We start from the raw sequence: 23,575 nt of genomic DNA on the forward strand, positions 1-23,575 counted from the left end.
CTAAAGTTACATGTATTATCAATTTATCATAAAAACAATTGAAATTTCATGCAAGCATTCAATGGATCAGAGAAATTTGTGGTACTGTTTTATTTTCCTTAAAATTAAAGAAAGTCTCCAATGTTACATCACAGGGAACCTATAAACAAAACCAAAGTAATGGATAAATCAATGTTAGTTAGAAATCTTGAGCCAAAATCTAATGACCTCATATGAAAGGGACTGTGTGGGGTAATACATGAGCTTAATGTTCCAACTACTCACCCTCTCTCAGCTATTGTACCATTACTCTGCCCTACTGCCTTTCCTTTTTCTCCCCATCCCTTCATATGATCTCCAAACTGTACTAATGTAAAGACATTTTCATTCTTGACAGATGATTCATGTGCTGCTAATGGAGGTTAAGATGTAGATTTGTTCTAATTACCTAGGAAAAAGGTTAATTTGTTGGTTCTGATCCAAGGGCCATGGTTATGCTATAATTTAATCTGATTATTTGATTCTGAACCTCCTTGTCAGGGACAAGCCCCATGGTTGCAATTCTCAATTCCTAAGTTGTTTTCACCGACAGAGAGGTGGAAAATTAGCATCAGGTTGCATCATGGTTATGTGAGTCACTGTGTTTCTCATGTTATTTTTTGTGCCTCCGTACTATTTGCACATTGGATTCCATGTTCTTTCCTTGGTCTGCTCGTTTTCTCAAAATTCAGGAACACCAAATGTCGGTCAACAGCAAGACCTAGATTTTTGGGAATTAGAAAATATTGCTAGGAGAAAATTGGACTGATCCTTCTTGATTTTTCAGTGCAACCTCAGTATAAAAACATAAGACATAATGCATATTGTTAACACGGTCCCCATTAGTATATTTAGACCATCAATTACTTCTATAACATATTATCAGTGACCACAAAAATAATGTCATGTTGTAGCATCATATATAAACATCTTCAAATATGAATCTAATTATACCGCATACATATATTAATTCTTAAAATGTATATATTGTTATGCTTACTAATTAGTCAAAACTTAAAATGTTGACTTTTAGAAAAAAACAATGACACGTTATTTTTTTTAATAATGCATAACTAGGAAATTTGAAAGGATATTAGGGTCGCTTCGTCATAATTTGAAAGGAAACAATTGCTGGCTGTCACTGTTTAGCTCTTGGGGCCCTGTGAAAGTGTGAATGGTCTAGAACAATCGGTGCATGATGCTACAAAATATGAGTGCTGAATCTGGACCACAGTTCATCGTACCAGCACTCTCGTTTGCCTGTTGGAAAGAAGAAAAATGTAGTTGACACAACACGGATGTTTTTTTTTTCGGATGAGCAAATCAGTGTACTAGTCAAAATGATTTTCATGTATCCCTGTAAAGTATATTGGTAGGTGTATGAAAGATATGAGCCACGTTCATTTCTTATTAAGCTTTTGGACATTTGGTTTATCTGAATTTGTTAAAAATATTGAAAGATCAGGCAAGAAAGTTTTATATAATCTTTTTATACAAAGCACACCATTTGGTTATTGAAATGTTCCCACAATAATACATAATTGATAATGACTAAAAGAATATGGTCATGGTGATAACAACAGTTTTTAATTAACATATAGATGTTGCATCCATCCTTAAACATTGTGTAAGAGATTCTAGGGATGAATCTAAACGTGTGTTTGTCTAGATTTATCCCTAAAATTGTTTATATTTTGAAACGGATGGAGTATTATTTAGCAGGTGTGTAGCAGCACAATAATTTCAGTGATTTAAACGAACTTGACCGACAATCACCTCTCTTGAACAAAAATCCCTCCTTTAAAATTCAAAAGCAACATCTAGTTTTTCTCTGGGGGGTAGAATGGTAAACCACTGTCCCACAGTCCACTCCAAAGCCGTTGTTACCCTGAAAAGCTAACAGAAGAGCCAAATGGAAATAAAAAGGAGAACACAACAAAAGTAGCTAGCCTTGTTCTACTCCTTTTCTGCCACAATTACACCTCTCAAGAAAAACAAAAAAGCTCCCATAATCACTTAAACAAGCTTAAGCCACTAATCTCTCCTAATTACCAAAAAGAAAAAATACATAATTTTTAGCTTCTTTTCTTCCCCATTTTTCTCACTGTCACAGAGCACCACTGCAGCACCAAACCAAGCAGCTCATCTTCCAGTCTTCCACACTTCCTACTCTCTCTCTCCTCGCGCAGGAGCACGCTTATCGGAATCGGGGCGCGCGGCGGCGAGATCCGGGCAGCCGAAGGCGGGGCGCCGGCGGCCGCAGGGCCGCGCGATCTCGTCGCCGTGGGAGCTGCATTGCGTTGCCGCCGCCTCGCCATCTTTCCGGCGTTTCTTGAGCGGCTGTAGGGGGCGGAGAAAGGAGGCTTCTTGGGGGGGCAGGGATCCACCAGATCCGACCTTGGCGGCTGCGGCTGCGGCTGCGGCGGTGGCGGTTGCCGCCATGGAGCCCGACGCGCCGCTCGACTTCGCGCTCTTCCAGCTCTCCCCGCGCCGCTCCCGGTGAGAATTCTCCCGCCTCTTTCTTGATGGGGGTTCGGCTCGGTGGATGTTGCTGCGGTGGGCTCAAGGTGGGAGATTTTCGCTGCAGGTGCGAGCTGGTGGTGTCCGGCAATGGGCGGACGGAGAAGATCGCGTCGGGGTCGGTGAAGCCGTTCGTGGCGCACCTGCGCGCGGCGGAGGAGCAGGCGGCGGCGCAGCCGCCGCCGCCGGCCATCCGACTGCAGCTGGAGCGGCGCGCCGCGTGGTTCAGCAAGGGCACGCTCGAGAGGTTCGTTGGCTGCTGACGTGGCAGCTCTCATCGGGTTGGTGGTGTTGACAAAGATCGGATTTTTGAGGGGTGCTCACTGCTTTGGTTGGCTTTGTGCTTGAAGGTTCGTGCGCTTCGTGAGCACTCCGGAGGTGCTGGAGATGGCTAATACGTTCGATGCGGAGATGTCACAGCTGGAAGGGGCCAGGAAGATTTATGCACAGGGAGTAAGTGCCCAGCTTCTTTCAATTACTGGACGTATTAGGTTGTATGGTTCATGGTGGCATGATCTCGCAGTTGTCTAAAAATGGTAAAATCATATGCAGGTTGCAGGAGGTGCTACCTCGGATGGAGCTGGTACGCATGATGATGTTTATAGCGTTCTTTTGTTTGTCAAATATAGGGTTTTGGATCTGATAGATTAATTTTATGTCTACCTCATTCAGTTTAATGAAATTGAGTGAGTCAAAACTTGAGTCAGAGTTCCGTCACAAGTTATTTGTGGTAACATCCAGGGAGAATTTCTATTATTGATTCGCTTGATAGCTGAGATGATGCATTTAATGCGTTGACAATGCTAGTATTCATATTATTCATGCCCTGGACCTTTTTTAATAGGAAGTATAAGAAAATAATCTACTTCCAATTTTAGAAAGAAATGATTAACTTAATTAATTGTTACATGCGTTAAACTGCAATATTAGGGTACATGTTTTTATTGTTTAGCATGCCTTCATTAAGGCAGCTATTCTTCTTCTGAACACAATTTGCTTACGATCTTACAATTTCTTCTGTTCGGCCGAAAATGTTGCAGAATCAGCAGCAGCTGCAGATATTACGAAGTATGCTTCTATGCCATCTCTGTCATTATCCATTTACTTCTTTGTTGTCAGATAAACTTGACTTAAGTGAGCTGAACTTGGTTAATCTTTAGTGCTGAGAAACATGAAACAGTTTCATGCAGTTCCTGGTCTTCCTGCTAGGTCTTGTGTAATTTTGGTTAATTGCTTGCATACTCTTGTCTATTGTGGTGTTTGCACCATGTTAACTGCCATTTTGTGCATTCCTAATGTTTCTTTAACTAACTTGTGAATATGTCGATTCTGGTCAATGATCTACAATTCATTAGGACTGCATTTAGTATGATTATTTTCCTGCTTACATCTTTTTTTCTGCGTACAACTTTATGGAAAACCCAATGTTCTTCAATGAATTAGTAAAATTATTGCAATCGTATAACAACGAGATGTGCTACAAATGTTGGTAAATACATTGCTTGAATATGTAGATTGTAGAATACTGTGATACTTAGATAGATGCTCAATCTCTTTTTGCTATGTGGGCCACTGCTGTTAAGAGCCCTAGACATATAGCTTTACACAAATGAGCACTTGCATCCACGCATGCACCAAACCTTTTTTTTTGTACTGTTGTGTATTTCTACATCATTAATTCAGTGTCTCTTCCTTATGCTTTCCTAATGCTATCAGTAGTATAGCACTTAGAATAGCTGGTAGAATATAAACGATTCTACTGCTTTGTCTTAACTCAGTCTTAAAGTTGTTTCTTACAAATGGCACTGTGTAAGTCATACAAAATATAGTTGTCTGTGCTGCTTCATAGCATATAACCTGAAGCTTACCGTAATTTGCACATAAAGTTAGCCCTATGATTATTTTCTCTCAGTATCCAAAGCTGATGCCCTGCCTTTTTTTCCATTCAGGAAGGAACTTCTTAGAGCGATCGATGTTCGTCTAAGTGCTCTTAAACAAGATCTTGTCACGGCCTGTGCTCGGGCATCATCTGCAGGGTTCCACCCTGACAGTGTTTCTGAGCTTGTTCTTTTTGCAGAGCATTTTGGTGCCAACCGGCTGAGGTATGATTGCAACAAGCTCATAACTTAGGTTCTAGGTGTCAACATTTGTAGTTGATTAAGGAATACATTATGCAGAAATACAAATACTTTAGTTCAGAAAAATACAAAATTATAGATTTAGAACGAAACTGATCACAAAACTATGGTTATCTATAGAGAGAAAGTTTATAATTAATTTTTACAGATGGCATTATAGTGCATGCTAAATTGTAGTACCTTGCTGGCTAGCTCATCTCAAACCAGTACATTATGATTTATGAAATTGAGATGCTAAATGGGAAACTATGAACTTACAAACAGCATAATTGAAGTTTAGGACACATATTAGTTTATTACTATGGGAAAGTGGGAAAATTTGCTTGAGAAGATGCATCGATTTATTAGGAGGGAAGATCATTTTTGAAGTGGAATCTGATGTCAGATTCAGTTCTGCGCACCTATATGCTCCCAATTTGTCGATATGCTGTGGTTGCCATGGTAGCATTGAGTTACTGTTTGTCCCACTTTCTTTGTTTTTGGGAGGATCCTTTCTGACCTATTGCTGATGAATTTTATGCACATATGACAACTTTTTTTTTTGGTATCCAGTGAAGCATGCAACAAATTCATGTCACTTTGCCAACGGCGGCCAGACATCTGTCCTCGTTACTCACTGCCATCAACTTCCTCGCAGTGGAAGAGCTTTGATGATGGAAATGTTCGTGGCTCCTCCAGTTCAGACATGTCACTAGATGAGACACAAACTGATCAAGGTGCTTCCAACAACAAATCGATAACTGGTAGTAGTGTCTCTCATATCCACAGAAGCAACAGCCAACACTCGATAGATGTTCCACCAGAGCCCAGTGCAGTACAACACCCTAAACCAACCATACAGCAGACAGTAGAGAAACAAGAAAAGGAAACAGATGCTCCTCCTGCCTCAGCTGGAGGGGGTTCAAGGCGGTTGAGTGTACAAGACAGGATAAACATGTTTGAGAATAAGCAGAAGGAGCAAACGCCAAGTTCTGGTAATAATTCTGCATGTACCGGTAAGGTTGTTCCAGGGAAAGGTGAGCACCGCAGGGTGCCTTCTGGTGCATCCATGGACAAGTTGGTAAGGAGGTGGAGCAATGTAAGTGATATGAGTATTGATCTAAGCAACAATGATAACAGCAGCTTAACTGAAAAGAGGGACAACGGAACTCCTGGTGGAACCCCAACATCTGCCACTTTGGAGGCTAATTCTAAGGCAAGAGCTGACCAGGATGCTAGTGAGCTGAAGCACGCAGTTACATCATGCCAAAAGGATACCTCTGATGCCTTACCCATGGATTCTTCCGCTACAGATGTTTTCTCGTCCTCAACTTTGAATACTACCTCACCATCACTCTTATCAGCTATTGCTTCTTCTCCTCAGAAACAGACCACATCTTGTGTGGAAGATGACATGGTTATAACCTCTAGCATTGATAGTGAGTCGTCCTTCAGAAAGGAGGTGGGGACTAATCAAGGACAAGGTGACATGAGGATGTCAGATCACACTGTTTTGAGTGTTTCCACTCGAGCCAGGCTAAAAAAATCTCCAAGGCCCACATTGCCAGAAAATAATGGTACTTTAAGTAGCCCACCGTTGTCAGAGGAGCATGCACAGATGATGGATGAAGAAACTATTCCCACTGCTCATGATGTAGCCGTTACAAGGGGGCAGGTTGTACAGAAAGATAATAGAGGTTCTCGTCTCCGTTCAAAAGAGATTCATGCCGAAGCTGATGTGATTGGAAGGAAGGACCGTCCCTCTCGAACAATTGGAAAGACATCCAGTGTTGAAACCAAAACAAGAACCACTTCAAATCCACGTCTTAATTTTAGGGGTCCATCTGTTAGAGATGAAGCTGCCTCTACAGAAACTGAAGTTCATGATGTTAACTTGCAACGGAAAAGTCTACCACGGAAGGTAGAGGATGCAGGGAGAAAGGTTGCAGCTAACTCTGAAATACCACCTCAATCAGAATTTTCTGGTCGTCAGGGAACTAATTTGAGCAGGCAATCATCCAATTCTGAACAGGAGTTGAGTTTACATGGAGGTAAAGTCAAATTAATTAGTGATGGAAATGCTGTTCCTTTGGAGCAGACTAGGGTTATGAGACCGACAAAAGGGAGTCAAGATCGGCATGATGAACTGCAAAAGAAAGCCAATGAATTGGAGAAGCTATTTGCTGCACAGAAGCTAACCTCTTCTCGGAGAGGCAAGTCTACTGATGTGCAGATTGAGAACACACCCAAGGTGAGCGAGGTAAAGACTCCACCGGTTCTTCCAGAGAAGGTTTACACAAAACAAATTGTAAAAGAGAATATAACCAACGAGTTTGATGCCAATGAGCTTTTGAAGATGGTGGATACTGAAGGGTATAGCAGTTACATGCCACAAAGCATTATTAGCTTAGAAGAGTCAAGAGGAAAATTCTATGATCAATATATGCAGAAGAGGGATGCAAAACTAAAGGAAGATTGGAAGCTGCAAAGGGAACAGAAGGAAGCAACAATAAAGGCGATGCGTGCCAGCCTAGAACGAAGCAATGCTGAGATGCTAGCCAAATTCTCTTCTTCAACTATTCCTGATTCAACAAATGTTTCTCGTTGTGCTCATAAGTTTCCTCCTCTGCAATCAGTTATAAAAGATAAGGATCAGGTATTAAATTCTACTTATAGCAGTTTTTAAGCAGAAAACAGTAGTTCAGAAATTTCTGAACTACACCCTTTGTGGATTGATGCGATTTGAACTGAAGATTGATTTTTTTATAACAAAACATTTAGTACTAATCATGTTTCAGTAAGTACAGATGTAAATGCTAGAATTTATATGCATCTTTGAGGAGCCCACAAGTCTATAATTCTATGTGGTTATGTAATTTGTTTTTGCCTTCTCCAGGGAATAGATTCCTTCTTGGTAGAAGAAGAAACGAACAGCGACTATCTATCTGGCGATGGTTCATCCCGGAGTGCTGATTCCAGAAAGCATTTTTCAAATAAAGTTGCCTCCAATCAAAAGACACCTATTGTTCCTGTTCATAAGCATTCATCAAGAACTGTAAGGTCTGGATATGGGAACCGTAGAAATCTACTAGACAACCCTCTTGCACAGTCTGTCCCCAATTTTGCGGATTTAAGAAAAGAAAATACAAAGCCCTCAGCTGGTCTTAGCAGAGCAGCTGCAAGGACCCAGCCAAAAGGTTTTTCCCGTAGTAAGAGCATCATTGAAGAGAGTAAGAGTATATCAAAAGATCAATCCAGGAGATCACAGTCCATGAGGAAGAACTTGAGTCCTGAAGAATTAACGGACACTACATTGGTGAATGATGTTATGTACAATTGGGCTCCCTCAGGAATTTCCAAGGATCAAATTGATGGAGCTTTTGCCTATAGCACCCGTACAGCTGGTGTGGCCAAGTCTTTTCTCAGGAAAGGCAATGAGACTCATCCTGCTGTCGGTATAGCTGGCTTTGCTCCTCCTATGTTTGCAAACACCTACAATGACGGAGAGGATGATGATTTTCTAGATCAGGAAGAAGACTCCCCAGACGAGATCAAAGATGAAGAATATGAAAGCATCGAGGAGAATCTTAGGGAGAGCGATTTTCCTGCTGATTCAGATAGTGAGAATCCAGGAAGAAGTCATGAATTTGGAAATTCAGATAACCCAGGATCAGAAAATGATGATGTTTCTTCTCCAAGTGAAGCACCCAATCTTGGTGGTACCAAGTTCAATGCTTTTGCAGGGAACATGCATGATACACCCGGTGAAGTACCAGCACCCTGGACCTCACGCCCACACCTATTCGCTTATGCAAATGATAACTCAGATGGTGATGGTTTTGCTGATTCACCAAATGGAAGTACATCACCATGGAATTCTCATACGCTGGATCAAATAACAGATGCTGATGTTTCCCGAATGAGGAAAAAGTGGGGCAGCGCCCAGATGCCTTTTGTTGGTCCCAACGGATCTCAACAGCCACGGAAAGATGTTACAAAAGGATTTAAGAAGCTATTGAAATTTGGGAGGAAGAATCGAGGTGGTGATGGTTTAAATGATTGGGTATCTGCTTCAACTGCCTCAGAATGCGATGATGATATGGAAGATGGACGAGATTTGGCCATGGGATCTTCTGATGATTTCAGGAAGTCAAGAATGGGTTATCCTTCTCCATATGATGGTTTTGTTGATAATGATGTTTTTGCTGAACAAGGTATTTCTCTTGCTGATTTATCTACACTCTCTGTTTCCATTGTCTGACTTAAGATTGCGTGAGCATTTTTCTTAACTAATTTAAGACTATTTCCAGCATATTTGATTATTGCAATGTCTACTTTTGAACGAATCGTACAATGTTTGAGATAGAGTAAAGACTTGTAGGCTTCATTTTTGCTACACAAATATCTTATCGGAGTCCGGAAGAGAACCGGCACTTCACCTGTGGCTTGTTTAAAGAATTCAGTATTTCAACCACCCAAAGAAAAACAAAGATCAAACTAGCCCTTCTGGATTTTGTTCAAGTATCCATAGCTTTCTTGCTGAGACACTCAAAGATAGACATTTTTTTTCTCAGACTCTCACTGCATGATACATCAAGCATTGAATTGACTAGTTTACCAGTTAGCTGAGATCAATCCCAGTCCCTACTATTTTATTTGACACCGAATCACTGACATGGGACAACAGTCCTATTTATCGATCTCATGTGAGGAGCCCCTGCCGGAAGGACCAGTCCGAAAACTTGAACTATAAATAGGACTTCCTAGATCGTCATGTTCATGTGATCTTGAAAACAGTTTTTTCTCATCCATGTATATGCGGAATATATGCTTTGCCTGTTTCATCTATCTCTTTGGTACACTCCTATAACTAAGATTTTAATTTGCAGACCAATCACTTCGCAGCTCAATTCCAAATCCCCCAGCAAATTTCAGATTGAGGGAGGATCAACTCACTGGAAGCTCACTTAAAGGTACACTTACAGAATCTACAATTTTTTAATGTTTAACTTGCTAATTTACCACATATCATATGAAGTTTTTGCCTCTTATTGCCATCACCAAACATTATAAACATTGCTCTTCCCCCCCAAAAAACGCAGCGCCGCGATCGTTCTTCTCCCTCTCGACATTCCGGAGCAAGGGAGGTGATGCAAGGCTCAGGTGACAATGTGACATACCCTTGAGCACCAGAGCTGAAGTATATAAGATGTCTCCTGAAATTAGGCACCGGTATCAAATTTTCATGGATGGTACGCGGACACTGCTAGCTTTGTCTTATATAAAATACATATTCTGTATCTATAGTAATTCATATAAGCTGCCAGTTGAGCGTTTCCACTGCTGTTTGATTATTCTTTTTTCTCCTACTTGTGTAGAATTTGGCTCTAGATTTTTCTTTTTCGCAGTATTTGATTTCAATTGGTCCAGATACACTGTATTCTTTTTAGTTGTTTTTGTGATATGCTTGTATCTTCCACCCCCATTTGTTCATTCACATATATCACAAATTCGCGATATATGACAAATCTTGCCAATATGAATGAGCCTGCATATTTCTCAGAGGCATTCGCAGGCCACTTCTACACTAAAAGTATTAAACCGATCTTCGTACAATTTTATCTTCTTTTTTCTCTTAAGTTTAGTGAGCTTTACAAGCCGACTCATAATTTATTTCGGTATAAATACGTAAGATCAGCTGCGTTTTTCATCAGATGGTTCCAGTTTACTGCTGTTCGTTTGTTCTTTGAAACGTAATAATGTACTTCCTCTCTCCCTAAATATTTGACGTCGTTAATTTTTTTATACACGTTTGACCATTCGTTCTATTTAATTTTTAATTTTTTTAGAAAAATATGCAAAGTTATATATATGTATAAAAGTATACTTACCAACAAATAATATGATATAAAAATAATTAGTAATTATGTAAATTTTTTGACTAAGACAAATGGTCAAACATATATTAAAAAGTTAAAGTTAACAGCGGCGGGAGGTAGAATCTCTAATGCTGTAATATGCACTGCCTGTTTGGCTGCGTTGTGTAGCCTCATCTGAACAGAGAGATAGTTCTGTCCCATAGGAATTGAACGGTTCCATAAAATCCTTACAATTGAGGCTTATTGGCTTATTAACCGCATAAATAATTTGAATTTGAAACTTAGTTTTAAAAGTTGATTTTAAGGATTTCGTTCATCATAGTTTAACATTGGCTTTTAAACCTAAGAACACACATAATTACTTTGTTTACCACCCTTATCTTTTTTACTTTTATTTATGTTTATAAGCCAAAAATTGATTTTAAACTTTAAATTTATATTTGATTTTAGGGTTTTATCATATTTTATTTTTTTAGCCTTGGCTTTTAGATCGCTAAGAATACGAATATAATTTTTTTATTTTAATGTCTTTTTTTGACTTTTTCAAGGAAAAAGCTAAACCATCACCCTAAGCACCCCTGGCTTATCAGCCTATAGCAAATGATGAGAGGCCATGCTAGAAAGCGATAGCTAGCACAATCTGAAAGGTCTAAATGAATGGATAGTGATATATCGTCCGATTTTGTGAAAATATTCGATGATACAAGCGAATGGATTAACTGTTATAAAATTAAAACAGTTAGTTTTTAAGAAGGCATTGTAAGAAATAAAAATTCAAAAAGGATATACCTTAGCAAGTATGCCCGTAATAGTAATAGAAAAGGAATACATCTATTCCTATAAACAGGAAGATTATGATTATCAGTTGGTAAACAGAAGGCAATGACAGTGAATCTACCGCCACATCTATTCCTATTGCAATTTACAACTTAAATGTCTTAATATTAAAAACAACCAAATCTAGTAGTCGCATATGAAATCAAGTTAATATACATATCCCCTATAGAAAAAAGAAAAAGATGAGCAACACGGAAAATATATTTTTATTTATTTTAGGTAATATTATAATACATTCTCTTTTTATCCATAGGCCATAGCAAAGCATGTGTATTCAGCAAGTTCAGAAAGGTTCAGCATTTCACAGCTTACAAGAAACCAGCATTCCTTTTCACAGCTAACATGAATAGCCAGAGTCACTAATAGACATCAATACAACACACCAAATCACATCACCTCTGTACTGCCAAGGATCCTCGCTCTCATCAAGTATGCGACTGTGCCAAATGTTGTAGAGAAGGGTTCTGAGACGGCGAGGAGAAAAAGACTTGGCCCAGGTAGTTTACAGAGTCCTGGATGAGATGAACAAAGTAATAACATAGGCAGATCATAAGACTACATCAGATTCTTCACTTGAGAAAGGAAAAACCAGGCCTTTGCTAAGGATGTATATTTGCAATGGTGGTACAAATGAACCTAGCAGTTGTCATGGAAATGGCCTTTATGATTTCTTCACTCTATTATGTATGGCACAATGCTCTTCTCCAGCTTGTAGACATTCAAAGTTCATAGCTTGGATAAGCCATGAATCCACTTGCTTGCTAGTCTTGTATACGCAGTTCTGGTTCCATGGCGCAGTTGGACGTTTGAGGGAGGGAGCAAGCAATTGTAGGCCGAGTTCACTTAAAGGGTGCAAACAGGATTGATGAGTTGTGCCCACCAAATCCAAATGAGTTTGATAGTGCCACATTCACTTCACATCTCTCCTTCTTTGATCCCACCAGCACACCAACATCCTGTGTCAAGATTCAAAGTAATTCCTTGGATGAGATGAGCTCAAACTGAAGCAGCATTTGATTAAAATTGCACCATTCAAGTCATTTCTGTATATTTCTCAAACTTTGTTATTTTGTATAAACCTCAGTAGCAGCAAAGAGGTCCAACAAGAAGAAGCACATTAAATCTTATATTAGTATTCTCAACAAGGCATACAGATTCTATGCAAGACATTTTACATAAAAACGCCCAAAAGGGCTGTATGTACAGTTGAAGTCTGTAGTTTTGCAAGCAAAGAACTTACCACTGTTTTCTCTGGGTTTTCCAAATTCAGATTCGGATGGACCCAACCAGTTCTTATAGCCTGCAATAGAAACAATAACAGTAGAAAACAATGAGGAATACAACCATCTTGAGTGCAGCACGTTCACATTGAAACAGATGATAAATTCTATGCAAAGCCATTGGGAGTTCATGCTCAATGAGTTCAAAACACTGTAACATAAATGCAATAAGGAATTGAAAGATAAATGATTGACTATACGGAAATGAAATCCAAGCAGAGATGTTTATTGATAATAACAAATCATGGATGTTGAATGCCTGCAAGAAAGTATAAGTATAGAGCATTTGGAGTGTCACCCAGATAACTGATGACTATTTTTTCTTGAAATAATCATGCAAAGATCCTTTCATTAAGTGAGCCATTGCTTTAACAAAAGGAACCAAGAAAAGAATGTCCATTTCTGATTAGTTTTACCCATAATACACTACCAACCAGACAGATGAAGTTTTAAAGTACTCCACTAAGAACCATTAAAAAAAACAAAAGGAGAACGGTGGATAATGCTACCTTAAGATGCACCACCTACTTGGGGCATCAACCAAAAACAGTAAAGCAGTAAAACATTTGCAGTTAAATTTTATATCAACGTTCCAATTAGTGTACTAATTCATGTCTCAAAACTGTACTGGAGTTGGTCAGCATGTAGAATCCTAATTTCTCATGAACACTCAACTAAACGTTGGATTTCGTGTTAAAGAAAGGATTGAACTCCCAGAAATGCAGTTGTATAAGGTGGTGTGCCTATTTATGGAACCTGTTATACATTCAGTACAATTTTATATTACCATTATTTCGTAGTTAGTGAATAGCCTGGAGATACCATTCGATGATTTTTTTTTATGTTGTTTGACACCTTTTTTACAGTCCCTAATTTGTTGATACTGGCCATATACTTCCATCTGCTCCCAATTTTCACAAATGATAACAGATGCTATATCAATTGGCAAAGTACAAAGCTTTTTCTTGATGCTATTGACAATTGTTCTATAAATTACTATATACTATATCAATATTTTGAAAGATATAATGATCATGAGGAAAAAAACCCAGGAAAATCCACAAAGAAGCAGCCAATAGTCCAGAAGATAAAATTTTACTGGAGAAATAAAACAATAGTATTATATGTTTAGGCATAAAAACTGTTAAAAGTAATGAACTTCCTTACTTGCACGGCAGCAACAGCTTCTATCCCACCAGCTGCTCCTATTAGATGTCCAGTCATTGATTTCGTTGAGTTCACCCTTAGCTGCACACATAACAAAAAAACCATTACTTTGGTTTAGTTCATAAAATCACTAAACATTATGATATCACATATACCTGAGGATTCTGGCCAAAGCAGCGGACAATAGCTTCATACTCCTTCACATCACCCGATTGCGTAGACGTTGCATGAGCATTGACATAGTTGATTTCTTCCCTTGCTACTCCTGAATCAGCCAGTGCTTTTTCTATACAAAGAGTAATCCCTCTTCCTGATATTCAATCAGTGATCAAATTGGCATCAGAAGGTCTTAGATTTAGGTCACTACAAGGATAACCATAACAAAGCCAGGATGCACGGTTTTACCTTCAGGATGTGGCTCAGTCATGTGGTATGCATCGCATGTAAAGCTTCCACCTAGAAATTCAGCATATATTTTTGCACCTCTTTGCTGCAGAGAAGTGCACCCATATCAGAAGCCTTACCGTTTGAACACAGTTGCAATGCACTTGATTGAGAAAAGGGCAACAAACAGATCTGTATGAAAAGGGGCAAATGAGATTGCATGCAACAAACCTTGGCATGCTCAAGTTCTTCCAACACAAGCACACCAGACCCTTCCCCCATAACAAAACCATCACGGTCCTGCAACAAGGAAGGCATTATCACAATCTTGCACATTGCATGCACCAAACCAGTAAGATCACTTTTTTTGAAATACGCCTGCAAGGTTTCTGCTATGTTTGGGTGTATTAAATGACAATAGAAAAATAAGTAATAAATCAGTCATGTTTGGTCAAGAAGCTAGTCGGTTGCAGTAAATGAGCATTGTGCATGTGTGTGGAGTAAATTGTTTGGGTACAATGATGAGACCAAAATTTTCACATCAAATCAAAGTGTACTAACCACATCCCATGGCCGGGAAGCTTTAGTTGGGTCACTATTTCTCTGCGAAAGTGCTCTACAAGCCACAAAACCTCCTAATCCTGCATGCAATAGTTCAAACATTTCAGGCAGCAAAGATTGATAAGCAGTGGACAACTAGAGGAGAAAAAACGACAGTGGGAATTGAAAAGAATGGAAGCTAGTTTCAACAATGAGCAAGACCCGTACCAATTGGGATAAGTGGTGCATCAGAACCACCACAGAGCATAACATCCTGCAAGATTAGGAACAAGATCAAACATGATTTTGCTCACTAGTGGAATAGATTGTGCAAAACTACTTACAGCTTCCCCTCTTCTGATATGGTTTGCTGCATTAAGGATACAGAAATTACTGGTGGCACAAGCAGTGGAAATAGAGTAGTTCGGCCCCATCCAGCCCTATGAAACACGGAAATATGAGACAGAAAGAATCGTACTCGATGTTAACCACTTTTAAATTATGCAAAAGAATATCACACCAGATCCATTGCAAGTATTGCAGAGCCCATATTTGTTGTTGCAAAGGGGACACAGAACGGGTTCATTTTCTTGTAGGAGACCCTTAATGCTTCAATTGCATCATTAAATACCTGCTCAACATTGCAAATTGGTCATATGAAATTAAGGAAAACATTTTTTTACCAATGTGAAACTTCGTTAGAAATTAAGTCAATAGTACAAGAAACTGAACCTTCATGCCACCCATTGCAGAACCAATCAGCACACCGCATCTGGTTTTATCCAATTCATTCCTGAGTTCTTCAGTGAGTCCACCATGTTCCAACGCCTTCTTTCCAGCAGTTATCAAGTATAGCATGAACTTGTCCATTCGCTTAGCTAGCTTAGGAGCAACCCAACCATCAGTAGAAAATGATTTTATCTCTCCAGCAATTCTCTGTAGAAAGGCCAACAAGTCAACTGCTGCATGAAAATTTTTATGCCCCCATATCTATGACAGAAGAAAATAATCTGTATTACCGTTGGAAACTTGGAGCAGTCGAACCTCTCTATCTCACTTATTCCACTAACACCATCCAGAAGGTTGTTGTAAAACACATCAGGATCATGGCCCAACGGTGTTACTACACCCATGCCAGTGACAACCACCCTTCTTTGTTTAACATCAGGTTTCTTTTCAACAGTTTTCCTCTGAGGCTGCAGGGCAACAGCCATGGCCATTCCTGAAAATGGTAATGAATTTCCTTTAGACCATTTTTTCTACTTGAGCCAGCAGATATGACAAACCATCGGCAGATGAAACAAAAAAGCAGTGACATTATCCACAAACATGCACATAAGTTAGACGTCTTTCCAAGCACCAACTCTCAATTGCCATCAGCCCATCACTATATAAAATAATCCGTGCAAAGAACTATAAAAGATTGCAGGTTTTTGCTGATTCAAGAAACATGCATTAGATTTTAAAGTTTAAACTGAATGCAACATTGGCAAGTTCATGCTTAAAGTTGTGTGTCTTACTACAATATTTTTTTTTCAGCCTTTCACACCATTAACTTAACAAGTCACCTTACTCTAATACTAATGCAAGCTCATTCTGTCTCAATCTAGTCAAACCTCTGTGCTATCAAGAAATGTAGTACAAACAAGCTAAGCTGGCAGCCGAGCTAAACGAAAGCGATGACGAACCGGCTCATTCAGCAGAAACGTATGCATCCCATGAAGCAGCACGGAACCTGACGACGAGGCTACCAAAACCAAAACCCCACACGAATAAATCTATCGCTCGCTAAACCAAGATCCTTGGCACAAACCAGGGAATAATTCCCCCCATGTCCACTCTCACCACGCTTGCCACATGCACAATGTGACGCCAAAACCCCGGGGATAAAAATCCCATCTTTACCCCCGGGCGATACTACCGAGGCCCGCGAATTGCACCGCGATTCGCACGCACGGTCGTGGAATGATCCAACGAGATCGAACAGGAGACCAAAGCGCAGAGGCAAATAGGGGGGGACGGGGCGGCGCCGCCTTGGCGCGTGTGCGTGTCTCACCAGAGCGCGCCGCGCCGCGCCGCCGCGCGCCGATGCGGCGGCGCTCGCGGCGGTGGCCGAACATCGCCATCGCGCCAACGCAGCACTGCTGCTGCTGATGGTGGTGGTGCTGATGCTCGTCGGCGCCGCATTCCGCCTGCGGCGAGCACGCGGCGACGAGCCACGCGGAGAGCGGGGGCGCCACGGCCGCCATTGCCCGCGCCTCCCCCACCTCCCCTCCCCTCCGGAAGATTCCCGCGCCCCTCTCGCCGCCCGGCGGATCCCGCGCCTGGATTCGGCGCGCGCGGGAACAGCGAGCCACGCGCACACGCCGTGCGTCCAAGAACCGCGGGGCGGAGGAGGTGGGGACGAGATGCGGGCGGGCGCGAGGGCTCGCTCACGGACTGGAGGAAGAGGCGCGCGGAGAGAGAGAGAGAGCGCGGCGGGCGGTGGCGCGGGCGATCTCACGAGGAGAGGGCGTGGGCTGGGCGCATCGGGGGCGCGGGAGCCGCCATTGCCAGGTGCTCGACGCGAGGTGTGGAGTGGAAGGCGAGGAGTGGAGTGTGGAGTGGAGTGGAGGGGAGAGGGTTGGGAGAGTTTAATATAGGAGAGGAGAAAAAAAAAAGAGAGAGATTTTGCGTGTGTTTTTTTTTCACTCTTTTTAAGCTTTATTTATTTAATTCTTTGCCTTTTCTTTATTTATTTAATTCTTTGCCTTTTCATTCCAAAAGGGCTTAAGGTGATTTTTCCTACTTGGGATATTAGGATTTTTTTTATGTTTTCAACATCATTATTGTGCTGAAATTAAGCATAACCATAACGATTAAAAAGATAATTTATGGATAAAACTTATATATATATATATATATTCTTAACGATATTAAAATAAAAAATGAAAATAAAGTATGATAAATAACCCTAAAATCTACTCCAAATTTAAGTTTTAAAATTTAAATTTTAGCTTATAGGCATAAGCACAGGAAAAACATCTGGGGCATCAATGGTTTAGAGAAAAAAAATATGCTACCTCTCGTACTTGTGGTGCATGAATTTTACATCATTTTTAATGAAACAATTTAATTCATCTAAAATTTCTGTGAAATTTCCCTAAACCAAATAAGCCAAAAGTGGTTGGGGGTTAGAGAAAAGAAATTGAATGAGTGATGGTGAGTAAATACATGGTTCTCTAGAAATGAATATTTTTTGATACCATAGTGTTTATATTTTGAAACTGAAAGAGTATTAAGAAATTTTGGTATACAGCTGTAGTATCCTGAGCAGAACTCTGGATGGAAACGGGAGAGAGAAAGACGGACATAAATTACAGTTTTTTTTTAGATTTCTTACTTATTAAAATAATAAAATGCGAATCAAGATGTGACTGACTTAAGTTTAGATACGGATATTTTGGCATGGGACACAACTACTGTAGCAGTATAATACCATATGGAGGGTATCGTGCTACTGGTGATGATGTAAGAACAACTGTTGCTATAATAATCCAAGTTTATAAACTTTAATCATCAATAAATTTTTATATGTGAGGAGTTTTTGTGTTTTCAATATCGGTGATAACAGCGCTTGTCGCAAGTATAAGCTACGGTGAGAATGTGGTAACCGTACCAAAATAAAACAAATTTAAAGAATAATTTTCTTCTTTTTTAACCGTGTTTACCGTCACTATACGGTAACCTCGTCCGAACAGTAAGTGTCCTAAAAACAATCCTGCCCAATTGGCATAAACTAATGGAGAGAGATTTAGCCGGTCCGGTGGCTGGATTCTTTTCTAAACAAAAATATTTTGTTTTGTCCCGGTTAGTTGGTAAGACTTATATTGACTGAAACAGGGAGAGTGTTTCACCCATATTTTCACTTATGGCAACTCTCAGATGTATTTTACTGGTAGTATTATACTACCAGTAAAAAATGATATTTTTATATTTCGTTAATTATTTAATTAACAATATTTTTGTAGTTTTGGTTTTTTGCAATAAAGATCATAGAAAAAGGACGATATTACCCTTCAAATTTCTACTACACCTAATATTGTTGGTAGTACAATTTAATCACAGTCATCTGATAAAAAAATAGATCAACGATATGGATTAAATTCTACTACCAGTAAAATACACCGGAGTCTGTTCACTTGTACTTATGGTTATAAGCTAAAATTTAAAATTTTAGCTTTAAATTTGATTTCGAGGTTTTCATCGTAGTTTATTTTCTAGTCTTAGCTTCTCGTTAAGTACACGAATATAAAAGTTTTTTCACAAATTATTTTCCGTTAGTAGATATGATTTGGAACCACCCCCTCTGAGCGAGTGTGCACACGCAATTCAGTGGGCTTAAATGCCACCATGTGTTCGTTTGTCTCCTTTCGGTTTAATTAAGTGATAGGCTCCGTTGCGGGGGCTGCTGCTGCTACTAGCTCTTCTGAAATCCGATTCCAAATTGCTACTGCTGCTAGATCGTTGGCACGGCTCTCAATCCTGACCAAAAAAAAAAAAGAACAACCTTGGGCCACTCTATCTACGGATTTGCGTCATCGCTTTTAGAGCTCACGGCCATGGCCGAGCTGGATGCTGATGGAGGCCCAAGCCAAGGCATGCATCGTCTTCCTCAAACGATTCATGCGTCGATTGATCATCACTCCTACCAGATACTCCATTGATCCTGCATCAATGGCGACGGCGAAACCGACCCAATGTGGTAGATTTCAGCGGGTGTTGACAAGTGCATGTCATGTGTAGATTGCAATGGGGTTTTAATTACTCCTCTGAACATGATCTGTCGAAAACTGGCCGGTTGCCCTTGCTCTGTATCTCTGAAGTCTGAATCCATGTGTCTGTGTTTTTAAGAGGATTGGAGCCTAAATTAGTGTGTTGATGTAAGGTTTTTTGGTTCAGTTTTTAGTTGTTCTGAATTACTGGAATTTCCCTGTTTGATGGTTCTTTAAGAAGAGAGAGAACAGAACCATCGCTAAACCAACAACACCACGTGGAGTGTTTAATAGTTGCCGAACTGAGCCAATTCCATAAGTGATTGTTTTGGCTTTTTCATTAAAAAACAAATGATGTATTTACAAACAAAATCATTTATAAAATAAAAATTTTATATATGTATTCTTAGTGATCTAAAAGTCAATGTTGACAAATACACTTTGGTAAAAAAAAACTTCAAAATCAACTTCAAATATAATGTTGAAAATTTAAATTTTGGCATATAAGCATAAGCGAAAAGACGGGGTACAAAATTTGTAGCTTTCTGCTCCCTTCATTTTATAATGCAAATCATTTTGGTTTTGCCCTACGTAAAATTATTTTCTTCTAGTTTAAATAAAGTTTATGTGAAAACACAGTAATGTCTACTACACCTGATTAATTTCAATTAATCCACATTGAATATATTTTATAATATATTTATTTAGTTTTGTAAAGGTGGATATGTTTTTTTTTATAAACTTATTTGAATTTTAATAATCTTGACCTGACACAAAAACAAAGCACCTTACGATGTGAAACGGAGAGACCAGCGGCTAGCAGGACCGTGCAAAATGTGTTAGCTCCCATGTGTTAGGCAAAGTGCAACAATCATGTTGTTTTGCATAAGTCAATTCGTGTATAAATGACTGATACAGTGTAGTTGTTAATCGTTATGCGTTAGTGTACTTGCAAAAGATTAATGAAATTTCTTAGCTCCAATTTTCAGAGTACTAGCAAGTAGCAAAGGAAATTTTGGTGGAATTGCTTTGTATCATTCAAGATCTCACATCCCAAAAGGGGATTTAAGCCTCGTTTTAAACGTAGGGAAGCACATGAATTTGCTGAAAAGTAGTTCCATTTCCACAGGAACCGGGGACTTTTTTTTCCCTACATCACAAGCCAATACGTCATTACCTTGTATTGGATAATTCTGAAATGATATATCACATATTAATTTAATTTGTTTTTTTTAAAGAATTTTTCAGCCCCATCTTTCGGGTTGGTGTTGGGGTTATAATCTAAATTTTGAATTTTCAACTTTAAAGTTGAAGTTTATTTTGAGGTTTTTTCACCAAAATTTATTTTCCAGCTTTAGCTTTTATATACGTATATAAAAGTTTTATTCACAAATTATTTTCTGTTTGCAAATATGTCGTTTAACTTTTTTTTCACCAATAACCCTAAAGATGAAAGTGTTTATAACTATCTGGATGCCATATAAGAAATGATGAAACATCTTCTAGAGGGGTGAAAAAAAAACTTTCCCAAACCTATTTCTTTCTTCTCCATACTTCTCCATTTAGAAGAAGAACAGAGCGGCACACCGGAATTGTGTTCTTTTTCTAGAGAATAGAAACAGTTTATATCTTTGGCCTCTGCCCGACAGGACAATAAGGCCGCGTTCGGCGGTAGTACTACTAACCAGATTTTTTTTCTGTGTGCACGCTTCTCAAATGGTTAAATGGTGTGTTTTTTATAAATATTTTTTATAGAAAAGTTACTTTAAAAATTATATTAATCTATTTTATAATTTTTTATAACTAATAATTAATTAATCATGTACTCATAACGTTTTTCGCACGGGTTATCTAACCCCATGCTGAACGTGGCCGAAGTTTTATGGTTGAAAAGAAAATTACCGACATTGTTTTCTTTGGTACTAAGCTACTTAACACGACGAATCATTGGACAACATTGCATTGAATCATTGATATCGACGCTGGCATGCTGAGGAATAGATACACAGTAGAAAAGAACAATTGTAACGATGATAAAATTAAGATAGATTTTGACTTGTGAAATCATGCTGGAGCAGATTTTTTTTCAGTTGTTGCAGTGCAGAAATGATCAGAATGTTTGCCCATTTGCATTTGAAAACGATCAAAACGTTAAAGCGGCAGCACATCCACATTTGAGATAATTATTGAACTGATTATTGTCGGTCAATTAAATATTTTAAGAAGCAACTTAATACTAGAAAGAATTTTTCTTTGAGAAAACTTATTTTTAGAGATTTTTTTATTTTATAGGCGTGGAGCAATAATATATGACAATAATCCGGTGAAGTAAAGGGACAGCTTGCCAACTCAACAACAGTCTCTAAAATCTAAATTGAGTTTTGGCAACTAAAAAAAATAACAGAAACTTGTTTAAAAAAAATTGTCGGTCCCATGAAAGTCATGTTCAATTCTACTGTACTACGGAAATTTCGCATGGATTTTCTGAATAACATCGAAACAGTGTATCAAATGCGCTGGATGTGGGCCAGATGTCTGTAGCAAACTAGCTGCTGTTTACAGTACTTGTCCTCTTTGGCGAAAAACATATCTCTGCAATTCTGCACCCACCAAATGCAGTACATCACAGATTCCAAATACAACGGCCTGGACTGAATTCTACCCAAAATTTCACTGAAAACTAGCAATTCTCAATCTAATACGTCAGAATTCAGAACCATTTTTCAGGTAACACACAGAAGTTAGAACTTGCACCTGAACAGAAATTTTTCTTTCTTTCTAATTTTCATGATTTGGTGACGTTGGAAGGAAAAGGATCCCCTCTCTATCAGAGAAAAAAAATGCATTAGTAATTTAGTCCGCGTAGAAGGACCAAACCACATGGATGTAGTGCCCAAGATAAATGGAGCTACTCTACTAGTGAGCAACTTTAAAACCCTAATACATCGGTGTTTTCAAAGAGCATTAAGTTGGATTAAATTTGGCGCAGAGGTACTACACAGATGAATAAGTTATAAGCCTGTACCATGGTGTGTGTTTTCTGGCACCCTCGTCTATAGGTCAAAAATTTTAACTTTTAGAGTTAAATTTGAAGTTAATTTTAGAGTTATTTTAATCATAGTTTATTTTTCAGGCCAAAAATGTCAGACGCTGATCTCCTAGGGCACAAAGACTATGCCTTTCTCTATGAGAAGGGTACAATGTTGACGTAGGGACATTAGGGCTTAGCACTTCATATTTTAGATAATGAAAGATTACATCCTATGTCAACATTAATCAGAGATGGACACAAATATTCGTGTACATCAAAAGTTTAACCATGTTGATGGATAGAGTTAGGCTCTGTTTAGTTCTTAAAAATTTTTCCTAAAAATATTCGTGTACAATGTTGACGTAGGGCTTAGCACTTTATATTTTAGAATATGAAAGATTACATCCTATCTCAACATTAATAAGAGATGGACACAAATATTCGTGTACATCAAAATTTGAACCATGATGATGGATAGAGTTTTACATACAGCCGAGAGCATGACCATGGTGTTGCGATGATGCAATGTCCCAGCAAGCAACTTCACATGTGTCCCCCACGATCTCCACAGATAATGCAAATACTGCTGCCTTCACTTCAATGCAAGTGGTCGCCATACAGGTCGATGGGAAAAAAAAAAAACTAGCTCTGCATTTCTTCCCCCCACTGGTTCAGTAATTCCAGTTATACTTTGCAGGAATCAAACTTCACAAGAAATTTGCATGTCAATTACATATCTTTTGCAAGGATTAAACTTTGACAAGCATGCGTAATGCAAGATATTACATGTGGTAGAGATTGACCAGTGGCGTTGTAGGATATTGTACAGTAACCCATGGTACAAAAGTCTGGTTACTGTTTGCAGTGTTTCATGCCGGAGGGATTCCCATCGTCTATCGAATTCTAATCTTGAAGGTTTCATGACAAAATATGACCATGATGTTGATACCATGAGTGAATCTTCATTGATAGAACTCCAATGTGTGATCTTCAAAATAACAAAATGGGTATTGTTAGATTTCAAGCGCCTGAAAATTTGTAAGTTTTC

The 23,575-nt window shown here is 39.1% G+C and overlaps 2 protein-coding genes across 2 annotated transcripts; one reads left to right on the forward strand and one right to left on the reverse strand.

Annotated features, from left to right (window-relative positions):
- The first annotated feature begins 2,008 nt into the window (after positions 1-2,008).
- Positions 2,009-10,248, forward strand: LOC102709758. The gene is made up of 10 exons (XM_040525767.1): positions 2,009-2,517; positions 2,606-2,785; positions 2,889-2,991; positions 3,091-3,121; positions 3,579-3,606; positions 4,488-4,640; positions 5,229-7,311; positions 7,552-8,869; positions 9,545-9,628; positions 9,758-10,248. The coding sequence occupies exons 1-10, from the start codon at positions 2,459-2,461 to the stop codon at positions 9,820-9,822; spliced, it is 4,104 nt and encodes a 1,367-aa protein (XP_040381701.1). The 5' UTR covers positions 2,009-2,458; the 3' UTR covers positions 9,823-10,248.
- A 1,308-nt stretch (positions 10,249-11,556) lies between these two features.
- On the reverse strand, positions 11,557-17,344 carry LOC102710040 (3-oxoacyl-[acyl-carrier-protein] synthase II, chloroplastic-like). Its single transcript, XM_040526060.1, has 13 exons — positions 16,799-17,344; positions 15,762-15,964; positions 15,475-15,678; positions 15,263-15,373; positions 15,087-15,182; positions 14,971-15,016; positions 14,764-14,843; positions 14,434-14,502; positions 14,224-14,308; positions 13,974-14,128; positions 13,819-13,899; positions 12,612-12,671; positions 11,557-12,327 (listed from the first exon to the last, which is right to left on the reverse strand). Exons 1-13 carry the CDS (start codon positions 16,989-16,991, stop codon positions 12,211-12,213), a joined length of 1,500 nt encoding a protein of 499 aa, XP_040381994.1. The 5' UTR covers positions 16,992-17,344; the 3' UTR covers positions 11,557-12,210.
- Between the last annotated feature and the right edge of the window lie 6,231 nt (positions 17,345-23,575).

Source organism: Oryza brachyantha, chromosome 7 (genome assembly GCF_000231095.2).
Source record: "Oryza brachyantha chromosome 7, ObraRS2, whole genome shotgun sequence".
NCBI lineage: Eukaryota > Viridiplantae > Streptophyta > Magnoliopsida > Poales > Poaceae > Oryza > Oryza brachyantha.